Source organism: Candoia aspera, chromosome 5, assembly GCF_035149785.1.
Source record: "Candoia aspera isolate rCanAsp1 chromosome 5, rCanAsp1.hap2, whole genome shotgun sequence".
Classification (NCBI taxonomy): domain Eukaryota; kingdom Metazoa; phylum Chordata; class Lepidosauria; order Squamata; family Boidae; genus Candoia; species Candoia aspera.
This window is the reverse complement of record NC_086157.1, coordinates 84,844,218-84,862,218: the sequence shown is the minus strand read 5'-3', so window position 1 is coordinate 84,862,218 and position 18,001 is coordinate 84,844,218. Positions and strand designations below refer to the sequence as shown.

Here is an 18,001-nt window from a genome sequence, read left to right as displayed (position 1 = left end):
CATTCTTGTGTTTTCCAAATTTGATGGCATATAGCATGCATTACCTTGACAGCATCATCTTGCAAGATTTTGAACAGTCAGCTGGGATGCCATCGTCTCCTGCTGCCTTGTTATTAGCAATGCTTCTTAAGGCCCATTCAACGTCACTCTTCAGGATGTCTGGCTCTAGCTCACTGACCACACCGTTAAAGCTATTCCTGATATTGTTATCCTTCCTATACAGGTTTTCTGTATATTCTTGCCACCTTTTCTTGATCTCTTATTCTTCTGTTAGGTCCTTGCCATCTTTATTTTTGATCATACCCATTTTGGCCTGGAATTTACCTCCGATGTTTCTAATTTTCTGGAAGAGGTCTCTTGTCCTTCCTATTCTATTGTTTTCTTCCACTTCCGCGCATTGCTTGTTTAAAAATAATTCCTTATCTCTTCTGGCTAACCTCTGGAATTTTGCATTTAATTGGGCATATCTCCCCCTATCACTGTTTCCTTTTGCTTTCCTTCTTTCTTGGGCTACTTCTAGTGTCTCAGCAGACAGCCATTTTGCCTTCTTGGTTTTCTCTTTCTTTGGGATGTATTTTGTTGCCGCCTACTGAACAATGTTGCGAACTTCTGTCCATAGTTCTTCCGGGACCCTATCTACTCAGTCCCTTAAATCTATTCTTCACCTCCACTGCATATTCCTTAGGAATATTAGTGAGCTCATATCTAGCTGATCTGTGGGTCTTCCCTAATCTCTTTAGTCTGATCCTAAATTGTGCAAGAAGAAGTTCGTGATCTGAACTACAGTCAGCTCCAGGTCTTGTTTTTACTGACTGTACAGATGTCCACCACCTTTGGCTGCAAAGGATGTAGTCAATCTGATTTTGGTGTTGTCCATCTGGTGAAGTCCATGTATAAAGCCGTCTCTTAGGTTGTTGGAAGAGAGTGTTTGTTATGTGGAGTGAGTTGTCTTGGCAAAATTCTATCAGCCTATGTCCTGCTTCGTTTTGTTCTCCCAGGCCATGCTTACCTGTACTTCCAGGTGTCATTTGACTGCCCACCTTAGCATACCAGTCTCCTGTGATGAAAATAACATCTCTTTTAGGCGTGTTATCCAGTAGGTGCTGCAGATCCTCATAGAACTGCTCTACTTCAGCTTCTTCAGCATTTGTGGTTGGGACGTATATTTGGATCACTGTGATGTTAGATGGCTTGCCCTGAATTCGAATTGAGATCATTCTGTCGTTTTTTGGATTGTATCCAAGCACTGCTTTAGCCACTTTACTATTAATTATGAAGGCTACTCCATTTCTTCTGTGGTCCTCTTGTCCACAGTAGTAGATCTGGTGGTCATTTGATGTGAAGTGGCCCATTCCAGTCCATTTCAGTTCACTGATGCCCAAAATGTCTATCTTTAATCTTGACATCTCACCAGTAACCACATCCAATTTGCCCTGGCTCATAGATCTTACATTCCAGGTTCCAGTGGTGTGTTGATCCTTAGAACATCGGATTCGCCGTTCACCACCAGCACCGTCGGCCGCTAGCCGTCTTTTCGGCTTTGAGCTAGCTGCGTCATCACGTCTGGGGCTAGTTGAACTCATCCTCTGTTCCTCCCCAGTAGCATTTTGACCATCTTCCGACCTGGGGGTTTCATCTTCCGATGGTATACCGACATATCTCTGGTTGTACTGATCCATTTAGTTTTCAGGGCAAGAATACTGGGGTGGGTTGCCATTACCTTCCCCAGGGATCGCATTTAGTCTGACCTGTCTGTCATGACCTTCCCGTCTTGGGTGGCCCTTCACGGTTTAGCTCATGGCATCATTGAGGTGCTCAAGCTCCAGCACCACGACAAGGTAACGATCCTTTGCTGAAGTAAGTGAGGACTACCTGTATTATTATTATTATTATTATTATTATTATTATTGTCTATTAATTTAGCAAGTCGTTCAAATCTGATACATATTAACTATTTTTGTTTAGAATAAGCCAGCTTCAAATAATAGCTTAAGAAACCATTTGTTTTTACAAACTGTACTAAAAATTAAGTGCAGTTTAGGATTTGGAATTAATTATATTTAATTACAAATTATTTTTCATTTTTAAAATTTTCATAATTAGAAACAATAGTACGTTAAAATGTCTTTAATTTATAAATCTCTTCCTTGATCTTTTCTTTACAATGTCACCACACTAGAAGAAAAAAGAGCATGGGAATCCAAGGAAGAAAAGACACAAGGTTTATCCTGTCACTAGAAACCATTTAATGTAATAATCAAATTCAAAAACACAGGACAGGTTAAAATATTAGTATTATGTTAATGTGTTTAGTTTAATAAAATGAAGGGAATACAAGTATTCCTTTCTACATGTCTATTTATGAAACCTCAGACCAATTTCTCAATAATTCCTATCTACACTGCTTCCTTATAGTACACTTAAAAAATACCACTGCAAAGTGTCATGGGATCTTATAAATAATGTGCATGTACCAAAGATTTGTGCTACTCACATTTCTTAAAAGTCTATTTTTCCATTCTAATTTACCTTTTTTTTTCCATAGCAGAGAATAGTCCTCTTACTTATCTTTTGCCCTATCAACACTAAGGAAAGTCACATCTGAGTAGGATAAATAAAGTCCACTAGAAACTTTATTTTATTTTATTCATACTTCATTTTATTCATACAATACGTGAAAATCCCCACATCTAGTTTTAAAGCTTTGGGATACGGTTAGATTTCTTCTTGACATTTCCAGAAAAATACAATGAGATTATCAGAATCACTGAAAGAAACATGTAATATAAGCCAAGTCAATACTCTTGGCTCTCCAGATAGTATTCTCAGCTTAATAGGAACATAAGAAACTGCCTTGTACCAAGTAAGGCTCATTGTCCATCTGTTTGGTATTTTCTGCATGCCTCTCCAGGGTCTCAAGGAGAAAGCATTTCAGTCCTTTTAATTGGAAATGTCAAGGATTGTGTCCTGGGACATTCTGTATTAAATGCAGGTATTCTACTTCAAAGAATAACACATCCTGGTTTTATTATTAATTTGAGCTACAACCTAGTTAAAAGGAAGCACTTTTAAATCCCATTAGGGTCATGACAACTAATGAGGCTTTCAAAAGCATGACTACAGCTTTATTGTTCATCAGTTTCTTAAACTGAGCTGTTTCAGTTCCCATTTCAGTTCCTATTCACTTCTGTCAATTTGTCTATAAGAATTTATTTTTACTTTTTCCCAATAACAATTAGTTTTAAATAACTGAATAAGTTATATCATTTTAAAATTCGAAGAAATATCTGAATATCAACAGCAATAATCAGCGCAATATAAAATGAGACTAAATAATTTCTATCCAAGCAGTTGAAGATCTATCCTCATTTAACAGATCATTGAAGGTTAGACTATTAAGACTTTATGGTAAGAGAAAACCAAGTTTCGGATGTAATATAAGCCCATAAAAAGAAGAAGAATCCAAAAATGGTTTCATTTTGTATGTACTTTCCAATTGGAAGCATAGAGTATCCTTGCAGCAGTTACCATCAATAATGCTAGTCTAATATATTTTCTGGGAATGAAAAGTTTATTTAATTTAAAAATAACAGGTTGGAAAGGAAATTCAATCTTTAGAATTTGCTTCTGTGGTAGGAAATATTGCCCTCTGTGGGGTTCGTTTGAGCTGGAGACCAAGACACACTTGTGCTGAAGCATACATTAATTTATTGACAATTACAGTAAACCAGAGACAGGAAAGAATTTTGAAGATGTTGCCTAGTCTGGCAATGAAACGTCTGCAAGAAAGCAACAAGGCTCAGAGAGCACCAAGGACTCCACAGGAAAGAATTACCTAAGGAGGGGTGGAGTTACAGACATTCTTTATAGACATATGCAAATCAACCATTTCAATTGATTGGACACATTATAATTACACTGAGTCAGCATAAATTCAATGGTAAATTCCCACTAGTAATTCACATATTATAGATAGTCATTGGTTCTTATAAGTGATCTACAAAATATGGATTAAATGAAGTCATTTCTTGAACAATGGGACTTTGTTCTAAACAAAGGTATGTCATTCCTTCTCCCAAAGTTGATATATTTTCCCCCGTTATCTGAAAGACCTTGGTTCCCAGCACTAGCCACTATAATTCTTCACCCTGTAATACACTCCTAGTGGCTGGTTTGCATTCTTTCTTTTAAGACTTTCACTATCTTATTAACACCTAGTTACTCTAAGCATGACCACCAGCTGACTTCGCTGACTGGTCAAGAAAGACTGCTAAAAAGTCTTCTATTCTGACTCAGCTATAACCTTCATCCAATTCATAATTCCACAAATCCAAGATCCTGAGGACCTTTAATTATATTTGAAAAAATCTTGGCAGATAACTTACAGGTAATCATAAACATACATGGGTCATTCTGCCAATTTTCAGGCCAATTAATCTTGTTTTAAAGAGCTGCCATTATTGCATAGTATTGGAATGTATGCTACAGAAGGTCACATTCTCTGCACAGTGTATTTCATTGGCTTCAGTGCGCAAATACATGTACATAGCAATAGTAGCAGTCATCTTCTGGCTTAACTTAAAACAACAAAGGGTAACTTTGTACTTTGGTCCTAAACTTCCTGAAGGAGGAACGACATGAACACAGCTGCCAAAACTTCAAAGTAGTTTTCTACCTTGCAGACATATGGCTCATTAAGAAGTATGACTGATTAAGAATCCCAAATAAAATATGACAAACATGCAAAAAAGATATTGGAGTTACTATTCATTTGCATACTTATCACAACTGTCTTTTTTGCCATGTTTCCTCAGAACTACCAACCTTTGGCAGGCATGAGAGTAGCTGAAACCAAGGAGGGTAGTGGCAAGAGTAGAGGTAAAAGAGAAAAGGATGAATTAGGGGAGATGGAACAAGGGGACAAGCCACTGCTTTAAATAACTACTGTTGTTTAAAGAAAAAACAATCCCTTTTCCAAACATGTACATGCCAAATGAAGTAAAGGAATACTGAACAGCCTTCAGGAGAAATTTATTTATTTATTTCTCATATTTCTACACCGCCCATCTCACAAGCAACTCTGGGGGGGGTTTACATTTAGTTAAAATAACAAGAGATTAAAAACATAACAAGTACATCATAAAAATATAAATATAAAATATAGAAACATATTTAAAATTTATATAAAATATAAATTCCTTGGAGCCACATCATGGTGCCAATCACCCCCATAATTGGCTATCCTCCCTCCCACCCCAAGCGAGGTGGCAAATCCATGTTTTTACTCCTTTTCGGAAGGCCAGGAGAGTGGGGGCCTGCCTCACCTCTGGGGGTAACATGTTCCAGAGGGCAGGGGCCACAGGAAAGAAGGTCCTCTTCCTGGACCCTGCCAATCGACAGTCTCTCATGGACAGGGTCCGTAGCATGCCCTCTCTGCCTGACCAGGTGGCCAATGTAATGGGGGTGAGGCAGTCCCTCAGGTAACCTGGACCCATGCCATGTAGGGCTTTAAATGTGATAACCAGCACCTTGAATTGGACCCAGAAGCAAACTGGCACGGAATGCAGCTCATGCAGCAAAGGTGTCATATGCGCCATTCTTGGGGCTCCTAAAACTGCTTGCACGGCCGCATTCTGAATCAGCTGTAGCTTCCAGATGCCCCATGTAGAGCACATTGCAAGAATCTATACAGGAGATGACTAGGGCATGAGTGACTGACAGGAGGGCCTCCCGATCCAGGAAGGGGTGTAGCTGGCGCATAGCACAAAGTTGGACAAAGGTTCCCCTGGCCATGGCTGCCACCTGCTCTTCAGGCAGGAATTGTGAGTCCAGGACAACCCCCAGGTTCCACACTGGGTCTGTTTGGGGCAGTGCAACCCCATCCAGAACCAAAGATGGTAAATTCCTGGATGCCGAGGAGCCCCCAAAATGATCACTTGTATAAAGTGCTACCCTTAAAATTATGCAGCAAATGCAAGAACCAGTTCAGGACAATTGTTTCAAAGAGATGATATTATTGGAGTTAACCTTATTGGAGTAATCTGTATTTCTGCAGGCTCAGGATGAAGTAATAGGAGTTTTAAAGGCTGAAAAAATTAACTTGGCTTTACTAGAAGCACAATATGGCTTTGTTACTCCAAAAAAGGTCCTTGAGGCACTTCAGCGAGATGCTATACAAGCCAAAACTACATTATGGCAAGAGGATATCTATGAAAAACCCATGGGAGAGGTATGTATGATGCATGTTTAAAGCAGGATGTAAGCATACAGGGATTAATCCTAGAATCCAGTGAATAATTGATTTAACTGAAGAAGGGCAAGTGTCAACAAAGCAAAATATTGTTTTGCTGAAGAGCAGAGTGAGCTCAGAACTTAAGGATCCCAGACTTTAAATCTCTACTCTGAACTGCCATGTACTTCAGTTGTGAACTTCAAAGAGAGATAAATTCAAATGCAGCTGTCAACTGGTACAAAGTCTAAACAGTTAATGAATTCAAAGCCTACTTTTGAATTCAGCCAGCATCTTAAACAAAACCAACAAGCTAAGGGAGCTTCCATAACTATTCCATATTGCTAAGACCATACCCTCTGTTGCAATTTTACTGCCCTTTCCCCTTCCCTTGATGTGTGACATACTTTATAAACAATTCATGTATAGTGTTGTGCTTGGACCAGATGCATTTCTAGGCCTTAGGAACTGGAAAATTTGGTAAGTTGATTCAGCCAACTGGCATGTAGACTTCATTGCAGCAGCATCACAATCAGACTCTGTTGATACAAGTTAATTATTTTGGAATGGTAACCTTTGACCTTGTCAAATATTCAGTGTCAGTAGATCTTGCCCTAGCAAAATCAAGGTCTTATCCTGGGACAAATTACTGCGTAAACAAGCAGGCTTAGTAGCCCTGGAATGTAAAGTATTCTGGAAACACACACACACACACATATACACTTTAAAAGTGGGGTTTTGGACAGTTACTCCTACCTCTTCATTCCTGTGCGTCAGAGTTACAGAACTTTTAACAGGCCAGAAGTTTTTTTAGCATGTGCATGTGCATGCCACCAGATTAGATCAAGGACTACAACAGATTTTGAATGACATGTAAAAGACTATATTACAAAGAGGCAAGGCTACATTGAAAAGATAAAAGTGGAAAAATGGAGGCAGGATAAATGAATGAATAGAATATAAATATTACTATGTAGCATTTGCTGTTTTGGATGGAAGAAGATGTGAAGATGCTGCAGGGTTAGCAGCACTGAAATTTGGCAGCAAATCTGAAGGGAAAGCAGATATGGGATTGTGGATGAATTCCTACAGATTGTAAATTATCCATTTATGAAAATGCCCAGTAAGATAAGGCCTCAGGTATCTAGGTTTCCTCTCCTATCCTGGGTAATTTCACAACTGTTTTGTTTGCCTGAAAGTGAAAATATGGGCTGTCTCCTATGGTCACTAAAGAAAAGTATTTTTATCTCCACAGTTAGGTACTACAGTATCATATGCTTACAACAGCAGCAGTAAAAGCAAAAAGCCTCCACCTCTAACTAGCTATTCAAAATTTCAACAATTTATTTAAAATTATGATATTATGAATCAGATAGGAATTTGAGGAATCAGTATGGACAATTAAATAGCTGAACAGTAATAAAATAGGAACACCTGTATCAGCTATGTCCAACTTCACAGAAATTAATATTTCCAGGTATGTGGGTCATTATAGCAAAACATCATGTTATGAACAAAATGTTTTCACTGAGCATTTTCCAAGTTTCAGAAAGAAACATTACTAAATATACAAATGGATTTCACACGCAGACCCAAAACAATGTCAGGCAAAAATGCTAGAACTTATTTCCAGGTTTCATGGCCATAATATTGTATTTATAGTGTAAATACAATTGTAGAGTTAATGCATTTTCAGATAATAGTGAATATTAAGTCATAAAAACTCTATGAATGGAAATAATCCAAGGAATAGACATACTCCTCCCATCCCAAATTCCAAACATAACTTGGACTTCTATCTTGGATCAGCTTTCCTCTTAATGCTATATGGCAGCAAAAGAGTTTCTAACACTACTAGACTTGGCAATATTAACTGCAAAGACAAACAACCAAGAAAAGTCAAAATGATATCGTTCTATCATATTTATTAAAGTTCAGGAAGTAGAAGAGTCTAACAAATACCAGCCAGAACATTTCAAAATTCTATTTCAAAATTGCAAAGACAAAATATAAGATTTATTTTGTTGCTGATGTTAGATGTTTATCAAAAACAAGGGGCAACAGAAAGAATTACACCTGGAGTGCAGAAAAGAGGCAAGCTGCTATGTAAATTCCTCACAGTGATCTGATATGTGTCATAGGTCTGGATCTCATCATCACTGATATTTTAACAGCTGGTTTGTAAGCATTACCTTAAATGATGCCAACAGCACGACAGCTCTGCAAGTTGAGAATTACTAAATTACAGAATTCTATGTGCATTTTGGTTCCAGTTTTTGCCTGGGACAGCTATGAATTTTCACAGTGACAAATATTGCTGCATTCTCTTCTCCTATATTGAAGTACTAACAGAGGCAGTTTGGTTTTTAAATAATTAGGAAGTTCACTTAATGCCAGTGACTCATCAGCAATGAAGGTATCAGAAGCCATTTTATAAAGACCAGTTCATTCCACCTACTGTACACTTGCTCTGTAAACCACTGCAGCATTCTCCACACAAATTCACAGTGGGCTCATGAAACACATATGGTTTCATGGCATTTGAAATGGCCTTGGAAAGCAAAAGGATATGCAGTCAGATTCTATGACAGCAAATAGATTTATTCCTATAAAAAATCTCAACATTCTATCAATAGTAGTAGTATAACTTTATTGATTGGTCAATTGACCATATGAAAATATCAAGAGTTAATTCTGTTGTCTAGAGCTAGTCCTACATTAAATATTATCTGTATGAGAAGTATCCATTAATGCTTCTCTCATCTCCCTGTCTCACCTTTTATTTGTTCAGTTACTGAATAACTTTAATGATGCTTCATTTGTATAAATTATTTTCTTGGTTACAAAATCTAGAATCCACAAATTTACGTTTATTTATGTTAATGACCAACAACCAACAGCAAATCTGTTTCTTCTAAATGCTTACTAATATATGAAATGTGCTAAAATAAAGAGACTGAACTTCGTATAACAATAAGTCAGTTTTACAAGAGATGGATAGCTTTTCTGATTTCAAAATTTCAGATATTTTCATATGCTCTGCTCCATTCAGTGGTCCTAGCTGTCCAACTAATGGCTTCAACCCCAAGAATATTCCTGGTACTTTACAACATACAAGTAAAAAATCAAAGCAATTACCAATGAAATCAAAATACACTACAAAAACAAACAAAATAGTTTATTCTTAATTGTATTTCTAAATGTCAGGAAAGAAAGTACCATCAAATCACCAAGGGGAAGTTATTCTAGAGTGGTAGATCTGAACTGAGAAACAGTGGCTCCTAGGCCACGCAAAATCTTGCTTCGGGGTGAAACCTTTAAAATCCTTAGAATGTGTAAGGTAGTCCTTCAAGTACTTGAACACTAATTCATGCAGGGCTTTATAAGTTAAAAACAACACTCTGAATTGCACTTAGAATCTTGTTTGTAACCAATGAAGACCCTAGAGCACTGGTGTTTTATGAACATAGTAAGTCTCTCCTGCAATAAGATAGGCTGCATTTTGTACCAAATTGTAGCCCCCGGGGTTTTTTTTTTTTTTTTTTGAAGAACAGCCCCACATACACCACGTTGCAGTAATCTATTTAGAGAATACAAGGGAAATGAGTTAAAAGTATATACAAAAGGAACAACAGCACTACAGTCATAACATATTGAGAAAAGAGCTGGTGGAAGGATGGGAAGTGTGTTGACAAATATATATGCATGAAATGAACTATATTCCTCTTCCATTATTATGGAAATGTAGATTTCTGAACTGGCCAATACCCTCTGTGTTAGGTGTATATCACATTCTTAAGATGGGATAAGTTGCACTTCCATGCACAGTTTGCAGTTCTTGTATATTTAGAACAAGATATACATTTATTGTAGTTTATCTACAACTATAATCATTCCAGACAAAGATGACATCTTACAGCAAATTACTCAGACATTTTCAGATTTGGAAATTATACCATAAACAGTACAAAGATGCTTAAAATTGTCTTGTAACATTAATTATAATTGCTTATTTATTTAATCAAGAATATAAGGGTTTAAAAGAATTTAAAATGACACACATTTGAAAAGGTAAATGCATTCTTGATGGAATATTTTTACTGAAATTTGGTTAAATTAGTTGAGAGGAGTCAGCTCAGTACCCTATGTTTATTTTACAAGTAATGTAAAGAGTGAAATTTGGTTAATGCTGGAAAAAAGTCCACATGCCCTGCTGAAGCTGTCTGGTGTACATTATCTGAGTCACTGAAGATGAGTAAATGCCAACACTTTTTTTTTAAAAGCACTGATTTATGGGGTGTGTGTGTCTATGTGTGTGTCTGCACATGCACACACACAATTTCATTTTGGCCTCTTTTATTTATGACTAATTCCAGACAAATTTATTCCAAGTTTTATATGCAGAAAAATGCAAGTATCTACACTGCAGATCAGAAAATCTAGTCCAGCAGAGACAGGCCCTCTGATAAAATCATGAAGTCTAGACTATCTTGGTCAAAGGGCTTCTAGCTCTGTCAAAACAATGAAAAATGAGGGAAATCTGTTCCATATTATGTTTCCCTTCAGTAGACACTAATTCAACTCATTAGTGTAACAACAGCAACAACAAAGAACTTTCATCACCTAATAAGGAAGCTGAAACTAATTACTATATGGAAGGAGTTCTTTTTCATTCATAGTCTGAGAAAAAGTAACATAACAGCTAAACAGAGAGCATTTCATTGGTTAAAAGCCAAGTCAAAAGGGAAAGTTTCCAAACAAACAAACAATGTTTGAATAAATCAACATGATCATCCAGAACACACTCTTAACTATGCAGACCATATGAGAAGTTCTTAACATTCCTCACCAAAACCAGTTATATCAATAAGATGATAAAGAGATATAACCTAGAACAGAAGTAGTAAGTGCATGCTTTGGCCTTCACTCTTATAACCCCTTATATGCTTAGGGACTCTAGAAAGATTTGTTTGTTTGTTTGTTTGTTTTTATAACTGAGCTTATATGCCATTCTAATCATTGACTTATAGTCCTACCATGCATAAGCAGGTTAAAACAACTGAGAAATAAAATCAGATAAAAGCAAATACCACATCCGTGATGTAGTTAAAAACCTTTAAACTTAAAATTTTAAAGATTCACCTATGGTGTATAGATTCAGATTGAATCTGAAGAGTACAACATAAAAAAAAAGTATAAAGTGAAATGAGTAACCTGTGCAACTCCACATTGCTGAACTGCAGCTCTCATAATTTTTCCATGGCTATGAAAGCTAGAAAATCCTTAGACCACACACATTACCCACTCTTGCTTTAAGGCCTATTTCTGCATCAAGGTGAAGATGGCTCTGCTTGACATTACTAATCTAAATAATTTATCTAAATAAATATATATTCTTCATTCAATTTGATGGTCCCTTTCTTTCCCTCTTCTCTTATTCACTGCATTGGGATGGTGCTGTATATCTTTAGCACAGAAATCAATTATCCACCTCCATCCCTCTGTGTTTACTATTTTCTTAACATGGATGAAAGACGACATCCATGACATAACATGGTTAGGACAATGGAGCTATGTTAGCTACAGTCATGGCTGTTCTGGTTATGACACTGTCCTTCTGACCCCACCATCTGACTCATTTAAGAGAAATAAAACAAAGATTAGGGATGGGCAAGTTAGCTGGTAGAGACCTGACAGCAGTTTCTATCCTTCTTACCAGTAAATCCACTCAGAACAACTAATTTGCCAGACTCAGAAACCAACAGTTGGCAAGAACCAAAGAAAACATCCATGATCAAATACTGCAGTTAGACTTTTCAATAACTACATTCTAAAAATCCCATCATCCTTCTAAAAAGAAGGAAATTATTTCACCCAATTTACAAAGAATGAAACATCAGTGAATTAGAACTAAAGCTAAAGAACATTTTTAGTTAGGCTGTGGGTAAATCTTGACAAAGATTCCAAGTGTGGTTTTTATTGTACATTTACCCATATTCATACACTAATAATATTTTGACAAAATATATTTCTCTCTAAAAATTATTAATGGTGGCATCCAGATACTGACACTTGTGATTTCAGCATCTTATTATTTATGATAGAGATTATCAATAGCTTTGCAAGGAGGCCACCAAACCATATCAACATTATACAGTATTATTTTTTATTATTATTTTTTAAACATTATTATTTATTATTATACGGTATTAGTTTTGCAGGTATGGTACAATGGCATCTGAAATGGTAAGGCATCTGTTGCTACCATCAAAAATTCACTGAGTAAAGCAAACCTTTAGTATAACTTTGAGAATAGCCATCAGAGACTAATAAACCAATTAAGAATCAGCTGCCAAATAAAATATATGTTTAAAACCCCATTAAGTAATTAAAATTGTTTTATTTGCTTAACTTCATCAGTCAAGTAAAAGGAGAAATGATACTGATAAAAAGATACATTTGAAACCAATGAGAATTTAACATGTGAAAATCAGTTATCAAAGTTAAATCCATGCTGGTTTTTTTCCATGTGATATAAATGCTAATTTTGGACTAATGGAATTTAATACTATTGAGTAAGAGTGTGAAAACTTATGATCCTCCAAGTGCTGCTGAACTACAGCTTCTAGAAGCTCTAATCTGCATAATAAATGGTGAGGGATGCTGGGCGTTGTAATCTAACAAAACTAAGAGAGCTAAGGTTCTCCATTCTAAGATTATTTTATGTAAACTGCAGAAGTCCAGATTACCATGAGATGGTAGCAAAACAGATAAAGAGATATGGAAATATTCATTCTCTTTGTTGCCATCTTATAGTTGTCTGGATCTGCGCAGCTCAGATATGAAAGCACTTACCCCATCTAATTTAAACCCTGTTTTATTCTTGTTATAATTGAAATTTAAAGCACAGTTAATGTCGTACAGATAAGTTGCCTATAAATACTTTTAGTAAATAATAAATGTAATAATAAATTCCTAGCCAAAATTAGTACAAATGATAGACGACTTTAAAATTGAGGACCTTATTACTTTTTTAGCTTGACAAATTGGTTGAAAAGCATAAAGAAACACATAGACGGATGCTTGAGCAGCTCCTGATGGTGGAAAAATCTCATAGGCAAACTCTGTACGACCTTGAGGACGAGAAGAGGAAACATGCAGAGTACATGGAGAAAAGTGATGAATTTACTAATTTATTAGAACAAGAGCAAGAAAGGTAAGACAATTTAAAAGACAAGTAGTCACAGAAATCATTGTATATTTTTGTATTTATTTGGATAAAGAATTTGAGCGTATCAGCAATCTAAGAGGTCAATTTAACCTTGTGTAATATGAAGTTAGCTTAGATGTAGAAAATACATTTTGGTTTTACGTGATAATATAGAGACAGTCTTTAAAAACTTGTTGGCAGCATTAATGTTTCCTGAAGTTTTTGGTCTTGTTTGTTCGTATCTCTAAATTGTATACAGTTCTCAAACTGTTTATTTATTTTCTCAAATTTATAAATCCACCCAATTTAATTGACTCCAGGTGGTTTACAATAAAAACAACCAATAAAAACCCCAGTAAGGTGGGATGATCTGATAAAATATTCAAAACAAAACAAAACAAAAAAAGCCTGTTAATAAAATATAACCACAGCAAGCAGGGTCTGAGGAAATCTTCAAGGCAATGTAAAGAATGGCAAGTTTGGGGCAATGTAAACCTCTGGGACCTATTAGAAGACATTCTTTCAGAGCATGCCCACTTTGCCAGATCTTACAGGGCAGGCAGAGACAAAGAAAGAAAGACAGTCCTTCAGGTATCCAGACCCTATGCCATGAAAGACTTTACAGGTTACAACTAGCACCCTGAATTACACCCAGAAAGTCACATAATCGGTACAGCTCAAACCCACAGCCATATTTTGTCAGGGTTGCGTTTAAGCCTGTTTGTCCCAACCAGGTCTTCATAGCCTCCAGGTACAGCGACATAACCTTGATAATATTGCTTGTTCAGTTGGTTTAGATGTACAAACTGAGTATCATCAGCATACCGATGATACCAGACCCCTTGTCAGCAGATGACCTCACCAATGGTTTCAAGTTGATATTAAACAGGAAGTGGTAAGAGCCTCAAACACTGAGGCACCCCTCAAGTAAGGGGCTGAAGAGTTGACTCCCATTCCAGGTGGTAACTAAGGCCTTAGACAAGCTATCCACCAGATCATTGGAAAGAACACCAAGGTACAGGTCCATTAGGTAACTAGGGTGGACTAATAGGCCCAACCTCCCTGATGGGAGTCAGCAGCACTGGTGAATCTAAAAGCAGCCAAAGTGATCTGACAATGACAAAAGACTGATGGTGATGTTGTCTGCCCTCAGATCACATCTGCAACTGCCCCAAAACAAAACAAACAAACAAACAAACAACAAAAAAACAGATCTGGAGTGTGGCCTTTTATGTATGTCAGGTCTTGTAATGACTTGGGATAGGTCTACAGTTGGCATGGTGACCATGATCTCCTGAACTGCTCCTGACTTAATACCATACGAGGACAGATTTAAATCATCTAAGACCATCAATCTCAGGGACTCAGCTACCAATTTGGCAAGAGAATTTAGCAGTTCAGGCAGGGATGACACTGCATAGCAGGAAGACCAGTACAACCACAGGGTCTCACATTTGGAGTCTACAGCGCAGAGTCTCTGGACGGTCTTAAGACTTCCTAGATGACAACTCCTATCCTCCTGGCCTTGGGCCCATGGCTGGTTCCACACATGAAATTTGGCTGCCCATATCTCTGAAAAGGGAACAACCCATGGCCACCCAGGTCTCAGTAATACACCCCAGATCAGCCACCTCATCCAGAATAAGTTCCTGGATAAGGATTACTTTGTTACAGACCAACCTCTGAGGATCATATCCTGACCCTGGGGTTGAACTCTGGGGCAAGAAGGAAGAATTGGTTGAACATACTGAAGGTTAAAGGTTGAACACAGTTGAAGGAACTGAAACAGTCTTCCCTGTTTGACATAAGCTCATGTTGTGTTCCATTTCCTCAGAAAGGAAAATATTTTCTTGTGTAAATGCAGCAGCCTTCTCCAACTGATTGTCTTCCAAAAATATTGGAAGTCTCATCATTCCCCATTACTATTTTGCATGATAACTGGGGATGATGGGAGCTACAGTCCAACATATTTTGGGTCGGCTCAGGGAGTTGGGGGTGGGTGGCGTGGTTCTGCACTGGTTCACCTCCTTCCTCCAGGGCTGGTCCCAATCGGTGGTGATAGGGAGTGAGAGATCCGACCCTCGACCCCTCCTTTGTGGGGTGCCACAGGGTTCGGTTCTCTCTCCTCTCCTATTCAACATGTACATGAAACCGCTGGGTGAGATCATCCATCATCATGGGATGAGATATCATCAATATGTTGATGATACTCAATTGTATATTTCCATCCCAGGTTAGGTAAGTGATGCTGTGACTGCCCTCTCGGTGTCTGGGGGCTGTAGGGGCCTGGATAGGGAACAACAGGCTTCAGCTGAACCCTGGTAAGACGGAGTGGCTGTGGGTTAAGGGCTCTTCCGTAACTGGGACTTTGTTATCTTTGGATTTGGATGGGATTGCACTGCCCCAGACAGACCCGGTGTGTAACTTGGGGGTCCTCGTGGACTCACGGCTCCTGCTCAAAAAGGTGGCGGTCGTGGCCAGAAGGGCCTTTGCACAGCTTTGTGTTGTGCACCAGTTACGCCCTTTCCTGGATCAGGAGGCCCTTCGAACAGTCACTCATGCCCTTGTTATCTCCCATATAGACTACTGCAATGCACTCTACATGGGGCTACCCTTGAAGAGCATCCGGAAGCTTCAGCTGGTCCAGAATGCGGCTGTGCGGGCTATTTTTGGCACCCTTAGAAGGGTGCACACAACATCTTTGCTATGCGAGCTGCATTGGATACCAGTCTGCTTCTGGGTCCAATTCAAGGTGTTGGCTATCACCCACAAAGCCCTACATGGCATGGGACCTGTTATCTGAGGGACCGCCTCTTCCCCGTTTCATCAGCCCATCCCACCCGATCATGCAGAGAGGGCATGCTACGGACCCCGTCGATAAGAGAATTCCATCTGGCGGGGTCCAGGAGGCGGGCCTTCTCTGCAATAGCACCCGCCCTCTGGAACATCTTGCCCCTGGAGGTGAGGTTAGCCCCATCGCTCCTGGCCTTCCAGAGGAAGTTGAAGACCTGGCTCTGCCACTGGGCTTGGGGCAGGGAGGAGAATAGTCATACTTGGGGCTGGCTAGTGCCTTGAAGTGCCCCTCCTATACAGTGACTGAATGAGACCACAGCCATCTGGATTTTATTATATTTGGCAGCTCTGTGAAATTGTTTTATACTGTGTTTTATATTGAATTTTTATTATATATTTATTGTTTTATATTGTAAACCGCCCAGAGTCCCTCCGCTCGGAGGAGATGGGCGGTGACAAATCTGATAAATAAATAAATATAAATATTTGGGAAGTGCCAGGTTGCAGAAGGCTAAATTCTACACAGATGAAATATTATGGGGTAGGGCTAGAGAAGACTCATCCTAAAGGCTTACAATAATCATAGAGCTTGCAATATTGGCACTAATGTGGCATTAAACTGTAAAAATTGGATTCTGTGACTGATTTAGAGAAGTCTAGGCTTTCTTTACAATGCTGTGTCTGTACTTGAAGTCCTCATATTGTGGAGCAACAATAACAATTATGCTTTATGCTCAGAACAAGCACTATGGTATTTTGAGATTCATAGCAAAACTCAGCCCTAGAGGGCAAATACTGAAACACAAATAAAAATGCAAGAATAGGACCCCACAAGTAGCAGGAGATAAAATTAAACAAAAATATCAAGGGAATATCCTTATGCATATCATGTTTCCTCACCACTCTAATGGAAGACAGAGAATGTCAGTTTAAAAAGAACTGCATACTTTGAGAACAAGAATTAAACCTTTAAAAAAAAATCTCTCAGAGAAGACAGGGAAATACAATGGTCATATTTCTTATACCCTGGACAGCTACATTTGATTCTCAAAGCTGTGAGAACACCGTCTATATCATTTTGCTCAGAACAGCTTCCAGATAGCAATGGTTGGGTATGAAAACATCAAACCTATTCCCATAACATATGATGCATAGATAATACTTCCTCTCCCTGCTCGCGTAGCCTCATATCCTGGCACCACTGGCAATGTTCATCTTTCCTGCTGTACCATCTTCATTTAACATTGCTACAAATAAGCCCACAGGCTCTCCCCTATAGACGCTTTTCCCAAACAGGTGCTTCACAGATGTGCTGGGCTACAATTTCCATAATTGCCATCCAGCACTATGGCAATAGTCTAACACATCCAAAGGACACCAAGGGGGAAAAGAATGTGTAAAAATAAAAAATACTTGCTTGCTGATTATGTAAACAGGTTCAATTTTTTAAAAAAATTCACAGATAAGTATGTACAAATGCAACAGGGTATGGGTCTGAGAGAAAGAATTAGAAAATGTGAAGACAGATACTAACGCCATAAATATTTTGTGCAATGTTGCTATCTCATAGCAGACCGATTAAGGACTAGAGCAGACAACTTATAAGCTCTTGGTTTCATATACCAAGACAAAATGAAAATTCAGACATGTAAAGTGTGAAAAGCTGGTTTATTAAATAAAACGTTACATTGTCTGTAATGAAATCAGTACCAAACTATAAAACCACATGGTGAATAGGAAAATATTTTAAAATAATGGTCAAATATGTG

General features: G+C 38.1%; 2 protein-coding genes across 3 annotated transcripts in view; one reads left to right on the top strand and one right to left on the bottom strand.

Annotated features, from left to right (window-relative positions):
• Positions 1-18,001, bottom strand: part of CMSS1 (cms1 ribosomal small subunit homolog) — a 200,592-nt gene that overhangs the window by 114,110 nt on the left and 68,481 nt on the right. The window lies entirely within an intron of this gene.
• FILIP1L (filamin A interacting protein 1 like) overlaps positions 6,092-18,001 on the top strand; it is a 57,686-nt gene continuing 45,776 nt past the window's right edge. The window contains exons 1-2 of the mRNA XM_063305616.1: positions 6,092-6,229; positions 13,267-13,445. Of these exons, the coding sequence (XP_063161686.1) occupies positions 6,221-6,229; positions 13,267-13,445 (188 nt within the window). The 5' untranslated portion in view covers positions 6,092-6,220. The remainder of the gene's footprint in view (positions 6,230-13,266; positions 13,446-18,001) is intronic.